The sequence below is a fragment of the Schistocerca americana genome, chromosome 5 (genome assembly GCF_021461395.2).
Source record: "Schistocerca americana isolate TAMUIC-IGC-003095 chromosome 5, iqSchAmer2.1, whole genome shotgun sequence".
Taxonomy (NCBI): domain Eukaryota; kingdom Metazoa; phylum Arthropoda; class Insecta; order Orthoptera; family Acrididae; genus Schistocerca; species Schistocerca americana.
Genome location: NC_060123.1, coordinates 487,925,458 through 487,944,201, shown reverse-complemented (window position 1 = coordinate 487,944,201; position 18,744 = coordinate 487,925,458). Strand labels below are relative to the sequence as shown.

At 42.2% G+C, this 18,744-nt stretch overlaps 1 protein-coding gene across 1 annotated transcript in view; it reads right to left on the bottom strand.

Moving 5' to 3' along the window:
- LOC124615505 (anoctamin-8) overlaps positions 1 to 18,744 on the bottom strand; it is a 191,267-nt gene that overhangs the window by 150,149 nt on the left and 22,374 nt on the right. Inside the window, exon 4 of the mRNA XM_047143460.1 lies at positions 14,250 to 14,485. Within this exon, the coding sequence (XP_046999416.1) occupies positions 14,250 to 14,485 (236 nt within the window). The remainder of the gene's footprint in view (positions 1 to 14,249; positions 14,486 to 18,744) is intronic.

Here is an 18,744-nt window from a genome sequence, read left to right as displayed (position 1 = left end):
TGATGTGGGTTGTGTTTACTTGGAACAGAATGGGTCCTCTGGTCCAACTGAACCAATCATTGACTGGAAATGGTTATATTTGGCTACTTGGATACCATTTGCAGCCATTCATGACCTTCAAGTTCCCAAACAATGATGACATTTTTATAGATGAAAATGTACGTTGTCACAGGGCCCCATTTTGGTTGGTTGGTTCGTTGGTTTAAAAGAGGGGAGAAGGGACCAAACTACGAGATCACTGGTCCCTTGTTCCTAATAAAACACTGCCACAAGTATGAGAATAAAACAGACGAGACATATAGCACAAAATGGAAAGAAAGGAAAAAGCACAAGAACGAAGCAAAGGCAATGAACACTAAAAGGAAAAGTTAACAACAGAGAGATGCTAGAAACAGAAGGGAGTAAAACAAGAAAGCAGATTACAGTGGCTGGCCAACCACGAGAATAAAAAGGAAAAGCCAGCCACTCTGCAACACATTAAAACCTCCACCCTAAAAGCACTAGGGTGGAGGACACAGAGGGACAAAGGACACGCGCTAAAACTTAGATCAAATGATAAAACCCACCCTCACAAATAAAACGTAAAACTAAATCAGCTAATGAGGCGTTGTCGGATAAAATGAGCAGCAACAAGTCCAGTAATCCAAGATTTTGTCGCTGGGCTGTCAAAGTGGGACAGTGCCCCAGAATATGGACCACTGTCAACCAGGCACCACACCGACAATGAGGTGGGTGTTCATGGTGCAGGAGGTAACTGTGGGTCACCCAAGCATGGCCAATGTGGAGCCAGCAGAGGACAACTGATTCCATGCGAGAAGTCCGCATGGATGAGTTCCACACATTCGTAGTCTCGTTAATGACACACAGTTTATTTTGGGTACTGTTATGCAATTTCGTCTTCTAAAACTGTAAAACCCTGCGGGGTAAATCAGAACACAGGTCAGGTTCAGATATGCCCATCTCCAGAAGCGGGTTCCGTGTAGCCTGTTTGGCCAGCCTGTCGGCTAGTTCGTTGCCTAGGATGCCAACATGTCCTGGGGTCCACACAAACACCACTTAACGACGGGACCGGTCCAGGGCATAGATGGACACCTGGATGGATGCCACCAAAGGATGGCGAGGGTAGCACTGGTTGATAGCTTGTAGGCTGCTGAAGGAGTCAGTACACAGAAGAAACGATTCCCCGGAGCATGAATGGATGTGCGAATGCTATTCAATATGGCCTCTGTGGACAAACCAACATTACCATCAGCCATCGAGCTGTCGGTGTAAACCACTTCAGAGCCCCAGAACACTTCAAGAATTGAGAGGAAGTGACAGTGGAGACCCGCAGGGTTAACGGAGTAGGGCCAGGAGATGCTTCAGCCTACAGCTACACCACAGAGGAGTACGTGAATGGACGTCGAGGAGATATGGTACAGGTAAGGACTCCCGTTCAGACAGAAACAATTGTATGCGAACCGCAATCATTAGCCCTGACCTGGGCCACCTACGCGGGAGGCGGTGAACCGCCATGGTTGGGAAATGAAGATGGTAATTAGGATGTTCAGGAGAGCTATGAATGTGTGCAATGCAACTGGCGAGCAGTTGTGCACGTCTGATCTTCAATGGAGGGACTCAGCTCCACCAGTATGCTTGTCACCGGACTCGTCCTAAAAGCTCCTGTCGCTAGTCGAACTCCGCGATGGTGCATAGGGTCAAGCAAATGCAACGCTGAACCATAAATAACACTCCCACACTCAAGGCGGGATTAAAGAAGGGCTCCGTAGAGCAGCAGCAGCAGCAGCATGGATCAATCTGCACCCCAGTTGGTGTTGCTCAGGCAGCAGAAGGAACTGAAGTACTGCCAACACTTCCATTTAAGCTGACGAAGATGAGGAAGCCAAGTTAAACTAGCGTCGAAAACCAGACCTAAGCAGTGATACGTCTCCACTACAGTGAGTGGATCGTCATTAAGGTAAAGTGCTGATTCTGGATGAATGGTACACTGCCGACAGAAATGCATGACACGTCTTCACGGCGGAAAACTGGAAGCCATGGGCTAGAGCCCATGACTACGCCTTGTGGATGGCTCCCTGTAGGCGCCACTCAGCAACACCAGTACTGGAGCAGCCGTACGAAATGCAGAAGCTGTCTGCATACAGAGAAGGTGAGACGGAGGGCTCGACAGCTGCTGCTAGACCGTTAATGGCTAATAAAAATAGAAAGAAATTCAATACAGAGCCTTGCGGGACTCCATTCTTCTCGATATGGATGGAACTATGGGAGACACCAACTTGGACATTGAAAGTATGGAGCGACAGGAAGTTTTGGATAAAAATCAGCAGCAGGCGCTGGAGACCCCACATACAATGTGACAAGGTTATGATGTTGCCAGCTCGTGTTGTATGGTTTACATAAGACAAAAAAAATGGCAACCAGATATCTGCGTCTGAAAAAGGCTGTTCGGATGGCAGACTTGAGGGGCACAAGATTATCAGTGGTAGAGCGACCCTGGCGGAAGCCACCCTGACATGGAGCCAGTAGGCCACATGACTCCAGGACCTAACCCAACCGCCAACTCACCATACGTTCCAGCAGCTTACAAAGTATGTTGGTGAAGCTGATGGACCGATAGCTATCCACATCAAGTGAGTTTTTACCAGGGTTGAGCACCAGAATGAAAGCGTTCTCCCGCCATTGCAATGGAAAGACGCCATCGTACCAGATCCAGTTGAAGATGACAAGGATATGTACTTGTAGTCAGATGATAGATGTTTAATCATCTGGCTGTGGATCCAATCAGGCCCTGGAGCTGTGTTGGGGCAATGTGCACGGGCACTGAGGAGCTCCCACTCTATAAATGGGGCATTATAGAATTCACTGTGGCATGTAGTGAATGAGAGGATTTTCGCTTCCAGCCACTGTTTGAGAGTGCGAAAGGCTGGGGGGTAATTCCCTGACGCAGAGGCTTGGGCAAAGTACTCGGCAATCACGTTTGTGAGGTAGATAACATGCCATTTATGTTAACACTGGGAACACCTGTTAGGGACTGGTACCCGAAAACACGTTTGAGTGTTGTCCAGACTTGGGAAGGTGATGTATGGCATCAAAGGGTCGAGATATATCACTCCCAACACTCCGGCTTCCATCGTCTGATAATTTGGTGAATGCGGGCAGAGTGCCACCTGAACACTATGAGGTGCTCCAGGGAAGTGTGCCACTTATGCCGCTGTAGAGCACGCTGATGCTCCTTAATTGCTTCAGCGAATTCCGGCAACCACCAAGGGACTGCCTTACACCGGGCGCACCCTAAAGAGCAAGGGATCACGTTTTCTGCCGCAGAAACAATTGTTGTAGTCACCTGCTCAACCATCACATTGATGTTACCATGTGGAGGAGATTCAACGGTGACAGCAGAGGTGAAAGTTTCCCAGTCTGCCTTGTTTAAAGCCCATCTGGGCAGGCGTCCGTGGGCCTGACACCGTTGACAGTGACAGGAAGATGGGGAAGTTGTCACTACCACACAAGTCGTCATGTGCTCTCCAGTGGATAGATGGGAGAAGTCCTGAGCTGCAAATTGATAAAACAATGGTCAAGTAATTACCATGAGCCACACTGAAACGTGTGGTGGCCCCAGTATATAAGAGGCAGAGATCAAACTGAGACAGTAAAGTTTTGGCATCTCTGCCTCCGCCAGTAAGCACAGTGCCACCCCACAAGGGGTTATTGGCATTAAAATCTCCCAAAAATAAGAAAGGTTTAGGGAGTTAATCAATCAGTGCAGCTAATACATTCAGGGCTACTGCACCATCTGGAAGAAGATATACATTGCAGACTGTTATTTTCTGCGTCGTCCTTACTCTGACAGCCACAGCTTCAAGAGGGGTTTGAATAGGCACAGTGTCTCTACAGACTGAGTTTAGGACATACAAGCAAACTCCACCTGACACTCAATTATAGTCGCTAATGTTCCTGTAATATCCCTTATAGCTACAGAGGGCAGGGGTCCGCATTGGTGGGAACCAAGTTTCCTGGAGGGCAATGCAGATAGCGGGTGTAAAGTTGAAAAGTTGCTGTAGTTCAGCCAGGCGGTGGAAAAACTGCCGCAATTCCACTGGAGGATGACATCATCATGAGACTGAGAAGGCATGGAACACTCAATGAGGCAGTTTACGCCTCAGGGTCACCTGCTGCCACTGACTTTTTGCCTAAGCAGTCTATATCCATTGTGTCTGAGGGTCTGGCGAGATCCAGGTCCTCAGCAGACGCCAGAATCTCCACCACATCCTCAGAAGTAGAGCTTGTAGGTAGCAGTGGTGTGGATGCCACCACAATTTCCTTGGTCTTAGGGGTTTTCTTTTTTGATTTCTCTCAGTGCTCCTTGGGTTTCCCTGGCTGGGGGGACTTAACTGACTCAGTGAGAATGAGCATGAAGCTCTACGGCCAGCTGCTTTTGAGCTCTTCAGCCACTGGTGGGTGTCATCTTTCCCACCAGCAGAAACATGGGAAGGGAGTGACCCAAGGAACCCCTTCTTAGCGAAAGAAGCTAAAGAAGACTTATGCTTCTCCATTTTAGAAGTGGGGATGAACGTCCCCAATGGTTGGGGGGTGGGGGGTGTTGCTCCCAAAGTAGGTGGTGCAGGAGTAACAGCGACGGAAGTTCCGCCCACTGTCAAGGAGGCAGGTGTAGTCATCCGGCTCTGAAGTGTGACGGGTTGGCGGAGCTGACAGTGCAAGAACTGTTGCAGCGGTGGCAAAAGACGATGTCATACATACAGGATGTAGGCATTCAAATTTTCTCTTAGCCTCAGTGTAGGTCAGTCGGTCCAGGGCCTTGTGCTCCATGATTTTCCTTTCTTTCTGGAGAATCCTGCAGTCTGGATAGCAAGGCGAAGGGTGCTCTCTGCAGTTGACACAGATAGGAAGCAGGACACATGAATTATTGGGATGTGATGGGCGTCTGCAATCTCAACATGTGACGCTGGAAGTATAGCAGGATGACATATGGCCGAACTTCCAGCACTTAGAGCACTGCATCGGGGGAGGGATATAGGGCTTTACGTCACAGCGGTAGACCATCACCTCGACCTTCTCGGGCACTGTATCACCCACAAATGCCAAGATGAAGGCACCGATGACAACCTGATTATCCCTCGGACCCTAGTGGACATGCGGGACAATATGTACACCTCGCCGCTCTAAACTGGCGTGCAGCTCATCATCGGACTGCAAAAGAAGGTCCCTGTGAAATATGATACCCTGGAGCATATTTAAGCTCTTATGGGGCGTGATGGTCGCAGAAACATCCCCCAGCTTGTCACAAGCGAGTAACGTCCGTGACTGGGCAGAGGATGCTGTTTTTATCAAGACTGACCCAGAGCGCATTTTGGACTAGCCCTCCACCTCCCCAAACTTGTCCTCCAAATGCTCCACAAAAAACTGAGGCTCCATGGAATGAAAGATTCCCCATCAGCTCTCGAACATACAAGGTTCTGGAGTGAATAAAATACGCTACCATCCTTAGCCTGATATTTCTTCTATGGCATGCTCAGGGAGGTGAACGATTTGGGGTCATACTCCTGTGTGATGAATTGAGCTCGTGAATGCTTAGAGAATGCTGGTGTTTCACCACCAGCAAGAGATGATGGACTATGCTTCATCGCGTGTCATCCGCCCCGATGCCACCCACTCCGACCAGGGGCCCTCCCCACAGGCGCCACCCAGTCACAGCAAAGGCCACCTGGCATGATGGTCGTTGCTGGGAGTCTTGATGCCCCAGGGGGATGGGCATATACCCCTTGGCATATGTGGGGAGTTAACAGCACAAGCATCAACAGAGAGATCCCTATGTGGTCAAGGGGCTACAACCAACAGGGTACATGGCGGCCCCACCACAATGGACTGGCTACCGTCCTGGATATCAGGTGCAAAGAAGTCCATGGTCATCATTAATGCAGAAACTGACGTTGCATAGTGGAAAACGCACCCAGAAAAGGTGTCCTAGCCCAAGAGATGGAGAATGAGCGGGACTGAAATGTGGCGATGGAAAGCGGGCTAAGGATCTCAAGGCACGATGGACACGATGCACCATGTAAGGTGCTCTTCCCCAATTGGCTCGCTCTTTGCGAAAATTTTGAAGAATGAAGGTCAAACCCAACAGGGGACCATCACATGAAGGCAGAAACCTGTGAAACTCCTTTTAGTCACCTCTTATGACAGGCAGAAAAACCTCGAGCCTATTCTTACTGCCGGACCTGAAGGGGGGAACAGGGCCCCAATTGTTCATGATTGGTTTGAAAAACATTCTGGACAGTTCAAGCAAATGATTTGGCCACCATCAAACATTTATGAGACATAATCGGGAAATCCTACACCAGCAATATGTCCGCAATTATGGATAGCTATAGAGGCAGCATAGCTTGATATTTCTGAAGAGGACTTCTAATGACTTGTTGATTCAATGCCACGTCAAGCTGCTACACTACACTGGGCATAAGGTCGAAGTGAAACTGTTGTGTTGTGGATCAAAAAGGCCATCCACAAAACTAGAAAAGGAATACATGAGATATTATGATGATGATGATGATGATGCAACACCTACATCTACATTTATACTCCGCAAGCCACCCAACGGTGTGTGGCGGAGGGTACTTTATGTGCCACTGTCATTACCTCCCTTTTCTGTTCCAGTCGCGTATGGTTCGCGGGAAGAACGACTGTCTGAAAGCCTCCATGCACGCTCGAATCTCTCTAATTTTACATTCGTGATCTCCTCGGGAGGTATAAGTAGGGGGAAGCAATATATTCGATACCTCATCCAGAAACGCACCCTCTCTAAACCTGGCGAGCAAGCTACACCGCGATGCAGAGCGCCTCTCTTGCAGAGTCTGCCACTTGAGTTTGCTAAACATCTCCGTAACGCTATCACAGTTAGCGAATAACCCTGTGACGAAACGCGCCGCTCTTCTTTGGATCTTCTCTATCTCCTCCGTCAACCCGATCTGGTACGGATCCCACACAATGATGAGCAATACTCAAGCATAGGTCGAACGAGTGTTTTGTAAGCCACCTCCTTTGTTGATGGACTACATTTTCGAAGGACTCTCCCAATGAATTTCAACATGGTACCCGCCTTACCAACAATTAATTTTATATGATCATTCCACTTCAAATCATTCTGCACGCATACTCCCAGATATTTTACAGAAGTAACTGCTACCAGTGTTTGTTTCGCTATCATATAATCATACAATAAAGGATCCTTCTTTCTATGTATTCACAATACATTACATTTGTCTATGTTAAGAGTCAGTTGCCACTCCCTGCACCAAGTGCCTATCCACTGCAGATCTTCCTGCATTTCGCTACAATTTTCTAATGCTGCAACTTCTCTGTATACTACAGCATGGAACTTCCGACACTATCTACTAGGTCATTTATATATATTGTGAAAAGCAATGGTCCCATAACACTCCCCTGTGGCACGCCAGAGGTTACTTTAATGTCTGTACACGTCTCTCCATTGATAACAACATGCTGTGTTCTGTTTGCTAAAAACTCTTCAATCCAGCCACACAGCTGGTCTGATATTCCATAGGCTCTTACTTTGTTTATCAGGCGACAGTGCGGAACTGTATCGAACAAGAAATGTTCCTACTACAGAAGATTATTGTTCCTACTTTATGTATTTTTTAAAATTTTATTTTCTTTTATAAATGCAAATAAATATCTGTTCATCTGTTACATTTTCTATTCCCCAGTTCCTTCTCGATAATTTAACTACAACTTATTTTCCACCACCCATCCTGTTCCTCCTATCTTCATCATCTTTTTGTTAACTAAGCAGTGACCTTAATCAATTATTCCAGTAACAATGCAACACAGAAAAAAGTCCTGAGCAGTTATTTAGTTAGTAGCCATCTTTAAATCTCAACACTAAGTATGTTATCTACACACATTAGTTTAGATACTAGTGTGCTATTACATTTAAATTTACTCTATTACTTGTGGAAAAATAAAAACTCTTGTAAAACAGAGAAATTTGTGTATGGATGTACGCAATGTTAGGTGGATGACAGGGCCCAAGATGATCGAACAATTTTCTCGACAATGAAAGGCCAAACTGTGGCATTAACATACAACAGTATTTCTACAGGCATACCTAAACATACAGTTCAGGGATGTGAAAGACTTTTACATCATCCACACAATGGGATAGAGGAGTGGGAGGATATTCCTTATTCAGGATAAAACCTGCCCTCACAGAGTTCTAGTACTAGCTAATTTACTCACCCCACAAAAATGGAAACTAGAGATTGGGCTATGCAGCACAGCAACAGTGACAGCTTGTATGTATTGTCACAGTGACCTTATCCAAAAAGGGAGCCACATGATTTCAGTGATTTACTCTTTCACTGAATATTACACATACACTGCACGCAGTCAAGTTTGCATATTAGGTTCTCAATCATGTTTTCCATTTATATGTTGTATTTTGTGTACTTTAAACTGCAGCTGCAAGTAAGCTGTTGATACTGACATTGCTGATATAAAACATAAGATCCAGTTCTTTCAAGGGCCCAGTGGTTTTAAGGATGATGGATTGTACATACAAATGTAATTCGCTATTAAAATCAAGAAGTATTCAGCTAACCTTAGGTGCATAAGTTTTTCATTAGTGCACAAGTTGATTCACAAGGCAATTCCCATCTGATATCTTTTCCTTCTGTGATAAGGTAAGATAATTAGAACTGTTTGGCTGTGTCAGCTATTAGCTTACAATTCCTTGATGCAGTCAAAAAATTCTTTTAATTCATAGAAGAGGTTGGCAACAAGCCATTTATTTAATGTTTTCCTAAATTCATGCTCTGAAAGGCCTTGTACCATCTGCAGAAGCTTATTAAATAGTTTGTGGCCCACTGTTGTTGTCGTGGTCTTCAGTCCAGAGACTGGTTTGATGCAGCTCTCCATGCTACTCTATCCTGTGCAAGGTTCTTCATCTCCCAGTACCTACTGCAACTTACATCCTTCCGAATCTGTTTAGTGTATTCATCTCTTGGTCTCCCTCTATGATTTTTACCCTCCAATACTAAATTGGTGATCCCTTGATGCCTCAGGATACGCCCTAGCAACTGATCCCTTCTTCTAGTCAAGTTGGTCCACAAATTTCTCTTCTCTCCAATTCTATTCAATACCTTCTCATTAGTTACGTGATCTAGCCCACTAGCTCATAGTTATTGATTGACTTTGATAATCTATGGTATATCGTATGTATGGAGTTGGTATTTCTCATGTTGTAGAAATAATATTCATGGTCACATTTTACTTCATGTAGATTCTTTTTGTATATGTTAACACTCGGTATATATACAGATTTATAACAGTCATTATTTTACAATCAAAGGACAAGGGCTTACAATGTGCTTTACACTGAGTACATGTAATGACTATGATTACTTTCTTCTGCAGAAGTAATGTCTTGAACATGACTTGAGTGTACCCAGAGCGCAAGTCCATATGACAAAGTACTTTGAAATAGTGTAAAATAAGATATTATAACATAAGTTTCTGGTAGACATTTCATAAGACATCTTAATAATCAAATTACTCTGGATAATTTAACAGTAGTGTATTTTACGCATTGCTCACAGGACAATTTACCATTTAAGTGTAACCCCAAGAACTTTATATAACAGGGATCATTAAAAGGAATTTTGTCCGTTAGACTAAATTCCATTTTGTGTGTTTTATTCTAGTTCAGGACAAATACATTTGACCTGAACCAATATGACGTTGGGGTAGGTGTACTGTCTGTTGGGGCAAGTGTACTGTTTGCAGAATCTTTTAACTTATTTAGATCATTGTTTTAGTTTAGGAAGGTAATGTCATCTACAAATAGCACTGTAAAAAGGTTCATCATTACCAAAAACAAAACTGGTCCTAACACGTATCCCAGTGGAACTCCCACCTTTGTTTGTTTCTTGGTAGACTTTTCTGTGCCAGTATGCACAACTTGCCTCCAGTTTTAGAGATAAGACTTTAGTAAAACTTCCTGGCAGATTAAAACTGTGTGCCGGACTGAGACTCGAGCTCGGGATCTTTGCCTTTTAATGGCAAGTGCTCTACCAAATGAGCTACCCAAGCACGACTCACGTCCTGTCCTCACAGCTTCACTTCTGCCAGTACCTTGTCTCCTACCTTCCAAACTTTACAGAAGCTCTCCTGCCCATGAAAGGCAAAGGTCCCGAGTTCGAGTCAGTTTTAATTGCCAGGATGTTTCATATCAGCACACACTCCGCTGCATAGTGAAAATCTCATTCTGAAGACTTTAGTAGTTTTAGGCTGATGTCCCTGATGCCATAAAAATAGAGTTTCTGTAGAAGTGTGTCATGTCCTACACAGTCAAATGCTTTACTCAGGTCACAGAAAGTGGCATGAACAAATCCGTTCTCCTCAAACAGTTTAAGAACATATTTAATTACATAGTCTCTTGCATCTACTATTGACGATTTTTTTCTAAATCTATACTGTGCGACATTATATTCGAAGTTTTTCAAAATATGAAGACAACTGATGGTAAATGATGTATTCTATTACTTTTGCCACGACTGGAACTATCGATATTTGTCTCAAACTTGCAGGGTTCTTTTTGTCACCCTTTTTATACACAGGAACCACCATAGATAATTTCAGCTCCTCTACAAAGTATGCCTGTTAGAAAGTATGCCTCTGATAAACATTTATTTATGCAGTGAGTCAGTGGATAAACAATGAAATCAATTACTTTCTTCAGCAAATGCAAGACATGTCATAAATACCAGCACTATCTGATGACAAAGTTCCTTACTGTTTTTAATACAGTCCTAGGAGTAACCACAGAGAAAGTGAGAATATTATTGTAGGACGTCGCATGATAATTTTTTCCTAAGAGTTCTGATGGACTTTTATCACGTTTACTGATGCCATTGCTTACTTCCTTTAACAAAGTAATCATTAAACTCTTATGGAGAGATACTGATTTTGACCTTATGTGATTCTTTGCAAACACCATTTATGAGATTCCAAGCAGCAATGCATTTACTGTTAGACGTCTCAATGTGGTGGGCATTGTGTGACTTTTTCACTTCAGTAACTGCTTTTTTATAATCATTTCTCCATCTTTCTTACAAAGATTTTGCATTTTCAGATTTGGTGGTATTATATATATTTGACAGCATCATTACATCATCTTTCATATCAGACAGCACTTTTCTTTTTTGACACCTTCTTTTTACAACCTTTGTCACTTTACATTTCCTAATGGGAATACTTTATTAAATATTTGCAGAAATGAGTTACAGAAATATTCAAAATTTATCTTAGCTGACTCAGTATTTGATAGACAAAGATTACCATCATTTCTCTGGCAGAACTTATCTCTATCTGCAACGGTTTTCGTGAACTTGTCAATTTTTCCATTGGTCGTTGGCCTAGTGATCACCATTTTTGAATTGGCCATGTCACCACTAAGACTAACTGAGCTGGCTTGTTAGCATATAATAAGGACACTGATTTGTGGTCAGAAAAGAGAAACACTGTTACATTCCACTGAGCTTGGATGCATTTAAAATTAACAAATATATTGTCTAAGCACACTTGTTTCCTAGTAGGTTTATAGCTAACACACTATAGATTGAACTGTCGTAGTAGGTTTTTCAAATCACTAATCCTGCGCTTGTCAGCCGACATGTCAAATTCAGAATTAAGATCACCACCTATTATAATGTCATGGTTGGTAAAGCTCTTCTCAGTAAGTGCACATAACCACTGGAATGCCTGTACAATGATACTACTATTAGCTGCATGCTACTTATGACTATACCAGTGGCTTGAAAATTCAGTTCTTCACACACATAATTTAGATCTAAGTTACCAGTGGTGCAATTGATTGATCTACCAACATTGATTGCTACACAACCTCTCTTGTGAACTCCTCTGCAATTACTGTTTGATAAACTCTAATTTTCGAACTTAGAAGCTGGATTTTCATCTTCACTGGCCCAATGTTCACTTAAATACAATAATTCAAATTTATTCTCTGCTGAGAAGTCATTCCTTGTCGTTTGAACCTTGGATGTTTAAAAAACTGATTTTTCAGGTCTATATTTTGCTCTTCCTCAGTTTTTAGAAGAATCCTTATTGTTGGATTTTTTTTACTGGCTTATCCACATTTTTACCCCCATCAAGCCATTTTAGTTTCCATTGTTTTTTATTATTTTGCAAATGTCTGTAAACATTCTGCTTAATGTTAAAGGTCCCAGTTTATTTAGGTGCAGTCCTTCCTTTCCTCGGCAGTTTTCATTTAGGAATTTATTTGGATCTATGAACACTGCTCCAAGTCTATCACACTGTTCTTTTATGGCACAGTTTATTTTGCAGACATATATATCTCACTTACATATCTTCTTTTTACTATTGCACTGATTATGAGCTTGGAACCTGGATATACACTACTAGCTAAACGAATCAAGTTTCTGCTCTATCTGAGAGCATAGTTCAACAGTGCATTTCTCACCTCCTCCACATCCATTTTTTCAACTAAAGAAACTTAGGTAATGCGTAAGAAAGCTGTGTGTGTGTAATTTGTTTGCTCTTATAGTATTCATTAAGTTTTAATGGTTACGTTAAAAATTTACACTGTCTGTCACATAGCAAAACTGCTCGAGACAAACTTCATTTCACAAAATATTTATTATAATCTCCTATGAATATCCAGTTTTTTAATCTCTGATTCATGTATCACATCTCTTCTGCATTTTAAAATTGCATATGTATCTACCTCTGTAGTTTCCTCATATTTCCCATTCATATTATATTACTCTCAATTTTATTGCTTTATTTTCCTGAAAGGTTGATCTCTTATAAATTAGCAAACCTCTTCCAGTGGAGAGGATTCCTATAGCCTCTATGCAACAAACTACGCTAAAGTGCCAAAGAAACTGGTATAGGCATGTGTATTCAAATACAGAGATATGTAAACAGACAGAACATGGCGTTGCGACCAGCAACACCTATATAAGACCACAAGTGTCTGGCGCTGTTGTTAGACTGGTTACTGCTCCTACAATGGCAGGTTATCAAGATTTAAGTGAGTTTGAATGTGGTGTTATAGACAGTGCATGAGTGATGGGACACAGCATCTCCAGGGTAGCGATGAAGTGGGGATTTTCCCATACGACCATTTCACGACTGTACTGTGAATAACAGGAATCCGGTAAAACACCATATCTCCGACACTGCTGCGGCCGGAAAAAGATCCTGCAAGGATGGAACTAATGACGACTGAAGTGTGTCATTCAACATGACGGAAGTGCAACCCTTTTGCAAATTGCTGCAGATTTCAATGCTGGGGCATCAACAAGTGTCAGCATGCAAACCAACAACAAAACATCATCAATATGGGCTTTCAGAAATGAAGGCGCTCTTGTGTACTCTTGATGACTGCATGACACAAAGCTTTACACCTTGCCTGGCCCATCAACACTGGCATTGGACTGTTGATGACTGGAAACATGTTCCTCGGTCGAACAAGTCTCATTTCAAATTATATCGAGTGAATGTGTGTGTATGGGTATGGTGACAACCTTGCGAATCCATGGACCCTGCATGCCTGCAGGCAACTGTTCAAGCTCGTAGAGGCTCTGTAATGCTGTGGGGCATAAGCAGTTGGAATGATATGGGACCCCTGAAACGTCATGTCACCTCTGACAGGTGACACGTATGTAAGCATCCTGTCTGATCACCTGCATCTGTTCACATCCATTGTGCATTCAGACAGACTTGGGCAATTCCAGCAGGACAATGTCACACCCCACCCATCCAGAATTGCTATATAGTGACTCCAGGAACACTATTCTGAGTTTAAACACTTCTGATGGCCACCAAACTCCCCAGACATTAACATTATTGAGCATATCTGGGATGCCTTGCGACATGCTGTTCATAAGAGATCTCCACCCCCTCATACTCTCATGGATTTATGGACAGCCCTGCAGGATTCATGGTGTCAGTTCCCTCCAGCACTACTTCAGACATCAGTCAAGTCCATGCCATGTCATGTTGCGGCACTTCTGCATGCTCACGGGGGTCCTACATGATATTAGGCAGGTGTACCAGTTTCTTTGGCTCTTCAGTGTGAATATACCATGGCATGTTAACCCATAGAACCAATTAAGTTTAAAAGCAAGCAACAAAGTGATAAAACTAGTTTTCTAGCATTATATACTAACCTATTGCCTGTCCCTCAATCAACTTGAGCCCTCCAAGTTGATCACCAGGAGCTGCCCTCAATGTCTGAAGCAGGTGCAGAACCAGCCACTGCCTCTCTTGTGTTGTGAAGAAAGTGGATTCATTGTCCGTCCCTTCAAAACAAGCTGCCTCTTGCTGCACAAATTCCTTTAGCCCACCTCCAAATTCTGATTTCAGTGTTTTTGGAAGATGAAGTTCCTCTGCTGCCTTCAACAAACTAAAAAAGATTAACATCATTTCAGAACAGCATTGCAGTTTTCTACAATTTCCAGTTTTGTTGTGCCAAAGAATGTGCATGATGTTCTGTAAGCATCTCTGTTTCCATATTATGATATGGTACTCTTATAGGCAGACAGATCCATTTCTACGTTAAGTTTAATATAGTCTCTGTCTGAAAATTGGACTTGGCAAAATGCACAGAATGAAACAGAGTGCTATACTCCAATTAAAATTACTTTGTGACTAACAGACTGCAGTGGCAGCGGAGAATGTTGCTTGCACGCAGTCAGCCACTCTTCACATGTTCCTACAAAATGGGCGATGTAACGAGCACTTGGCACAAGAGAAAGAACTATGACTGGATGGTACTTGGCGCCTGTCTTCAAACCACTGAAACATCATTCACAAATTAATTTTAATTGGAGTATAGGTTTTACACCAGAACAAATGGAAGTGAACACAAGCAAATGAGTACTGGCAGAAAATTTGCCAGTGTTCACTATTACACTGGAGAGAACAGATCAGATCATGAGAGAATGGGAACAGATTGTGAGTGCTGCACTTTTTATTTATTTATTTTTTTTTTTTTGCACTAATGATTGGCACAAAGCATACAACACTATATAGTTTGAGGCACAATGGAAAACTTTGATATTCTAAGAGGATTATTTCCCGTGGCAAGTGCAATAAGCAAAATGGTGTATGAAGAGAAGAATTTAGGTGTCTGAAATTGTATGTACATGTGAAATGTATGGAGGTAGTACATTGCATCTCCAGCTATTATTAGAATTATTCCAATACTTTGTACATATGTTGATTCATGCTTTTAGCTGGTTTCTCAGTATGATTGTGGAGGAAATTTAAAAGCAGAACACTAACTGCTGATGACAAACATAACTGAAAGAAGGCTAGCGTTTACACTCTGGTTATTAGCAACTGGAGATATTTACATCATTGTTGGTTTTGCATGTCAATAGCTGCAATGTCTCAGATAGCTTCTGGTGTCTGCAGTGACATGGGAAGCACTTCAAGGCTTTTATTAAAGCATGTATAAGAAATAATGTTAATAAAATATGGTTAACAAAATGTGCAATATAGTACATAAGACCTGTAACCCACGCTACTTGACAAACCTTTTTTGATATCAAAAATCTATAATACAACAGTGAAACAACAGCCATGTAATTATAGCTACTGTGAATGTAAGCAATGAGATTGACTAAATCTTCCATATATTTTTAATTTTAATCAGCGTAGCAGGTACATGTTCTCAATATTTCTTTTTCTTCAATTTTTGTCTTGCAGGTGTCTCTGAGTCTAGAAGCACCTATGATACTGACATTCTTCTATCAGCAATATGCATTCTACTGATTCCAGTCCATTGCTCATACAACTCATGCCAATAACGGAAATGAATAAGATAGAATACAAAAGCTTACTGTATTGATAATATCAACGCAGGGACAATGTGCCATGAATCGCCACAGTAAGCAAAGGGATATCATTCAACGTACTTTCACCTGTCTCTCAAATAGCAATTGTAAAACCTACTGTTTACACAAGATGGAATTCTTGTTCACTGTTGTTCCCTCTGGTGGTAAACCAGGCTTGAAGGGATCAGTCGTACTGCCTGCGCAAAATTATTTAAATTCTTCCATCAATTGTATGTGATGGCTGATGTTAGTGTGAAGTCACATAGCCTCTTCTGTAATTGGCTGATAGAAGCAGACCGAATAGGCACCATGGTGCTTTACGTATTTGCAAAACTTTACTGCCACATTCGGCAGTTTTCTTATCTATACTTGTCCTGACAAAACTCTACCATCTGGTGAGCAAGATGTATGAGACAGGCGAAATACCTTCATACTTCAAGAAGAATATAATAATTCCAATTCCAAAGAAAGCAGGTGTTGACAGATGTGAAAATTACCGAACAATCAGTTTAATAAGCCACAGCTGCAAAATATTAACACGAATTCTTTATAGACGAATGGAAAAACTAGTAGAAGCCAACCTTGGGGAAGATCAGTTTGGATTCCGTAGAAACACTGGAACACGTGAGGCAATACTGACCTTACGACTTATCTTAGAAGAAAGATTAAAGAAAGGCAAACCTACGTTTCTAGCATTTGTAGACTTAGAGAAAGCTTTTGACAATGTTGACTGGAATACTCTCTTTCAAATTCTAAAGGTGGCAGAGGCAAAATACAGGGAGCGAAAGGCTATTTACAATTTGTACAGAAACCAGATGGCAGTTATAAGAGTCGAGGGACATGAAAGGGAAGGGAGTGAGACAGTGTTGTAGCCTCTCCCCGATGCTATTCAAACTGTATATTGAGCAAGCAGTAAAGGAAACAAAAGGAAAATTTGGAGTAGGTATTAAAATCCATGGAGAAGAAATAAAAACTTTGAGTTCGCCGATGACATTGTAATTCTGTCAGAGGCAGCAAAGGACTTGGAAGAGCAGTTGAATGGAATGGACAGTGTCTTGAAAGGAGTATATAAGATGAACAACAAAAGCAAAACGATGATAATGGAATGTAGTTGAATTAAGTTGGGTGATGCTGAGGGAATTAGATTAGGAAATGAGACACTTAAAGTAGTACAGGAGTTTTGCTATTTGGGGAGCAAAATAACTGATCATGGTCGAAGTAGAGAGGATATAAAATGTAGACTGGCAATGGCAAGGAAAGTGTTTCTGAAGAAGAGAAATTTGTTAACATCGAGTATAGATTTAAGTGTCAGGAAGTCGTTTCTGAAAGTATTTGTATGGAGTGTAGCCATGTATGGAAGTGAAACATGGACGATAAATAGTTTGGACAAGAAGAGAATAGAAGCTTTTGAAATGTGGTGCTACAGAAGAATGCTGAAGATTAGATGGGTAGATCACATAACTAATGAGGAGGTATTGAATAGAATTGGGAAGAAGAGGATCTTGTGGCACAACTTGAAAAGAAGAAGGGACCGGTTGGTAGGACATGTTCTGAGGCATCAAGGGATCACAAATTTAGCACTGGAGGGCAGTGTGGAGGGTAAAAATCATAGAGGGAGACCAAGAGATGAATACACTAAGCAGATTCAGAAGGATGTAGGTTGCGGTAGGTACTGGGAGATGATGAAGCTCGCACAGGATAGAGTAGCATGGAGAGCTGCATCAAACCAGTCTCAGAACTGAAGACCATCATAACAACAACAACAACAACTTGTGTACTGTTAAAGTATGCAACAATCAGTCTTCCCTTCTCATCCTGTGTGGTTAAGTCTCCCCTGACCCACAGTACTGGGTGACTTTCCCAGAATCTACTCCTTTTCCAGACCTCTCCAGTTCTTTTCCTTCATCCCTCTTCCTTCCCCTTCAACCCTTCTGCCTGAAAAAGGAGCCACTGGCTCTGAAAGCTTGCCTAATTACAGCCTTCTTTTGTGTGTGTGTTTTCCCGCCACTCGGTTAGTAGACTTTTTTTTCTACCCAATTAAATTATTTTGTCAAAAATTATTTGTTTTTGTTGTTACAGGGAGAGTAAAAATATTACTGGAATGCAGTTCACTGGAAGTAGGGTATTCTCATCTTGCTCACTTCCTGCCCATGTCTGCTTCCCAATATACAGCGTGTTAAGGGTATAAATCAAATATTGTGATCATTGGTAGCTTAATATGTAGAAAAGGTACAGATAGAGGCTACCATTTACTTTTAAGCAATAAAATTTTTCTAGTAATGATTAAGTTTTTGAGAAATCTTAAATTTTACTGTAGCATGTGGACTTAAGTTATTTTAAATAAAAAGATTGCTTTTAAATTTATTTCAAAAATCATGGATGGCTCTGAACGCATTGCTTTCCAATTTTAGTACACTTCTCGGATTCTTCTGCAAACAGTTTCAACCTCAACATTAACAAGAATTTTATCAGGTACTCATCTTTTCTACTCTTTTGGCTACTGTTAAAAAAAGTGCATCATTCTATTTTACAAAATCATACTTACTTCAACCCCCCCCATGAACCACGGACCTTGCCGTTGGTGGGGAGGCTTGCGTGCCTCAACGATACAGACAGCCGTACTGTAGGTGCAACAACAACGGAGGGGTATCTGTGGAGAGGCCAGACAAACGGGTGGTTCCTGAAGAGGGGCAGCAGCCTTTTCAGTAGTTGCAGGGGCAACAGTCTGGATGATTGACTGATCTGGCCCTGTAACACTAACCAAAACGGCCTTGCTGTTTTGGTACTGCGAACGGCTGAAAGCAAGGGGAAACTACAGCCGTAA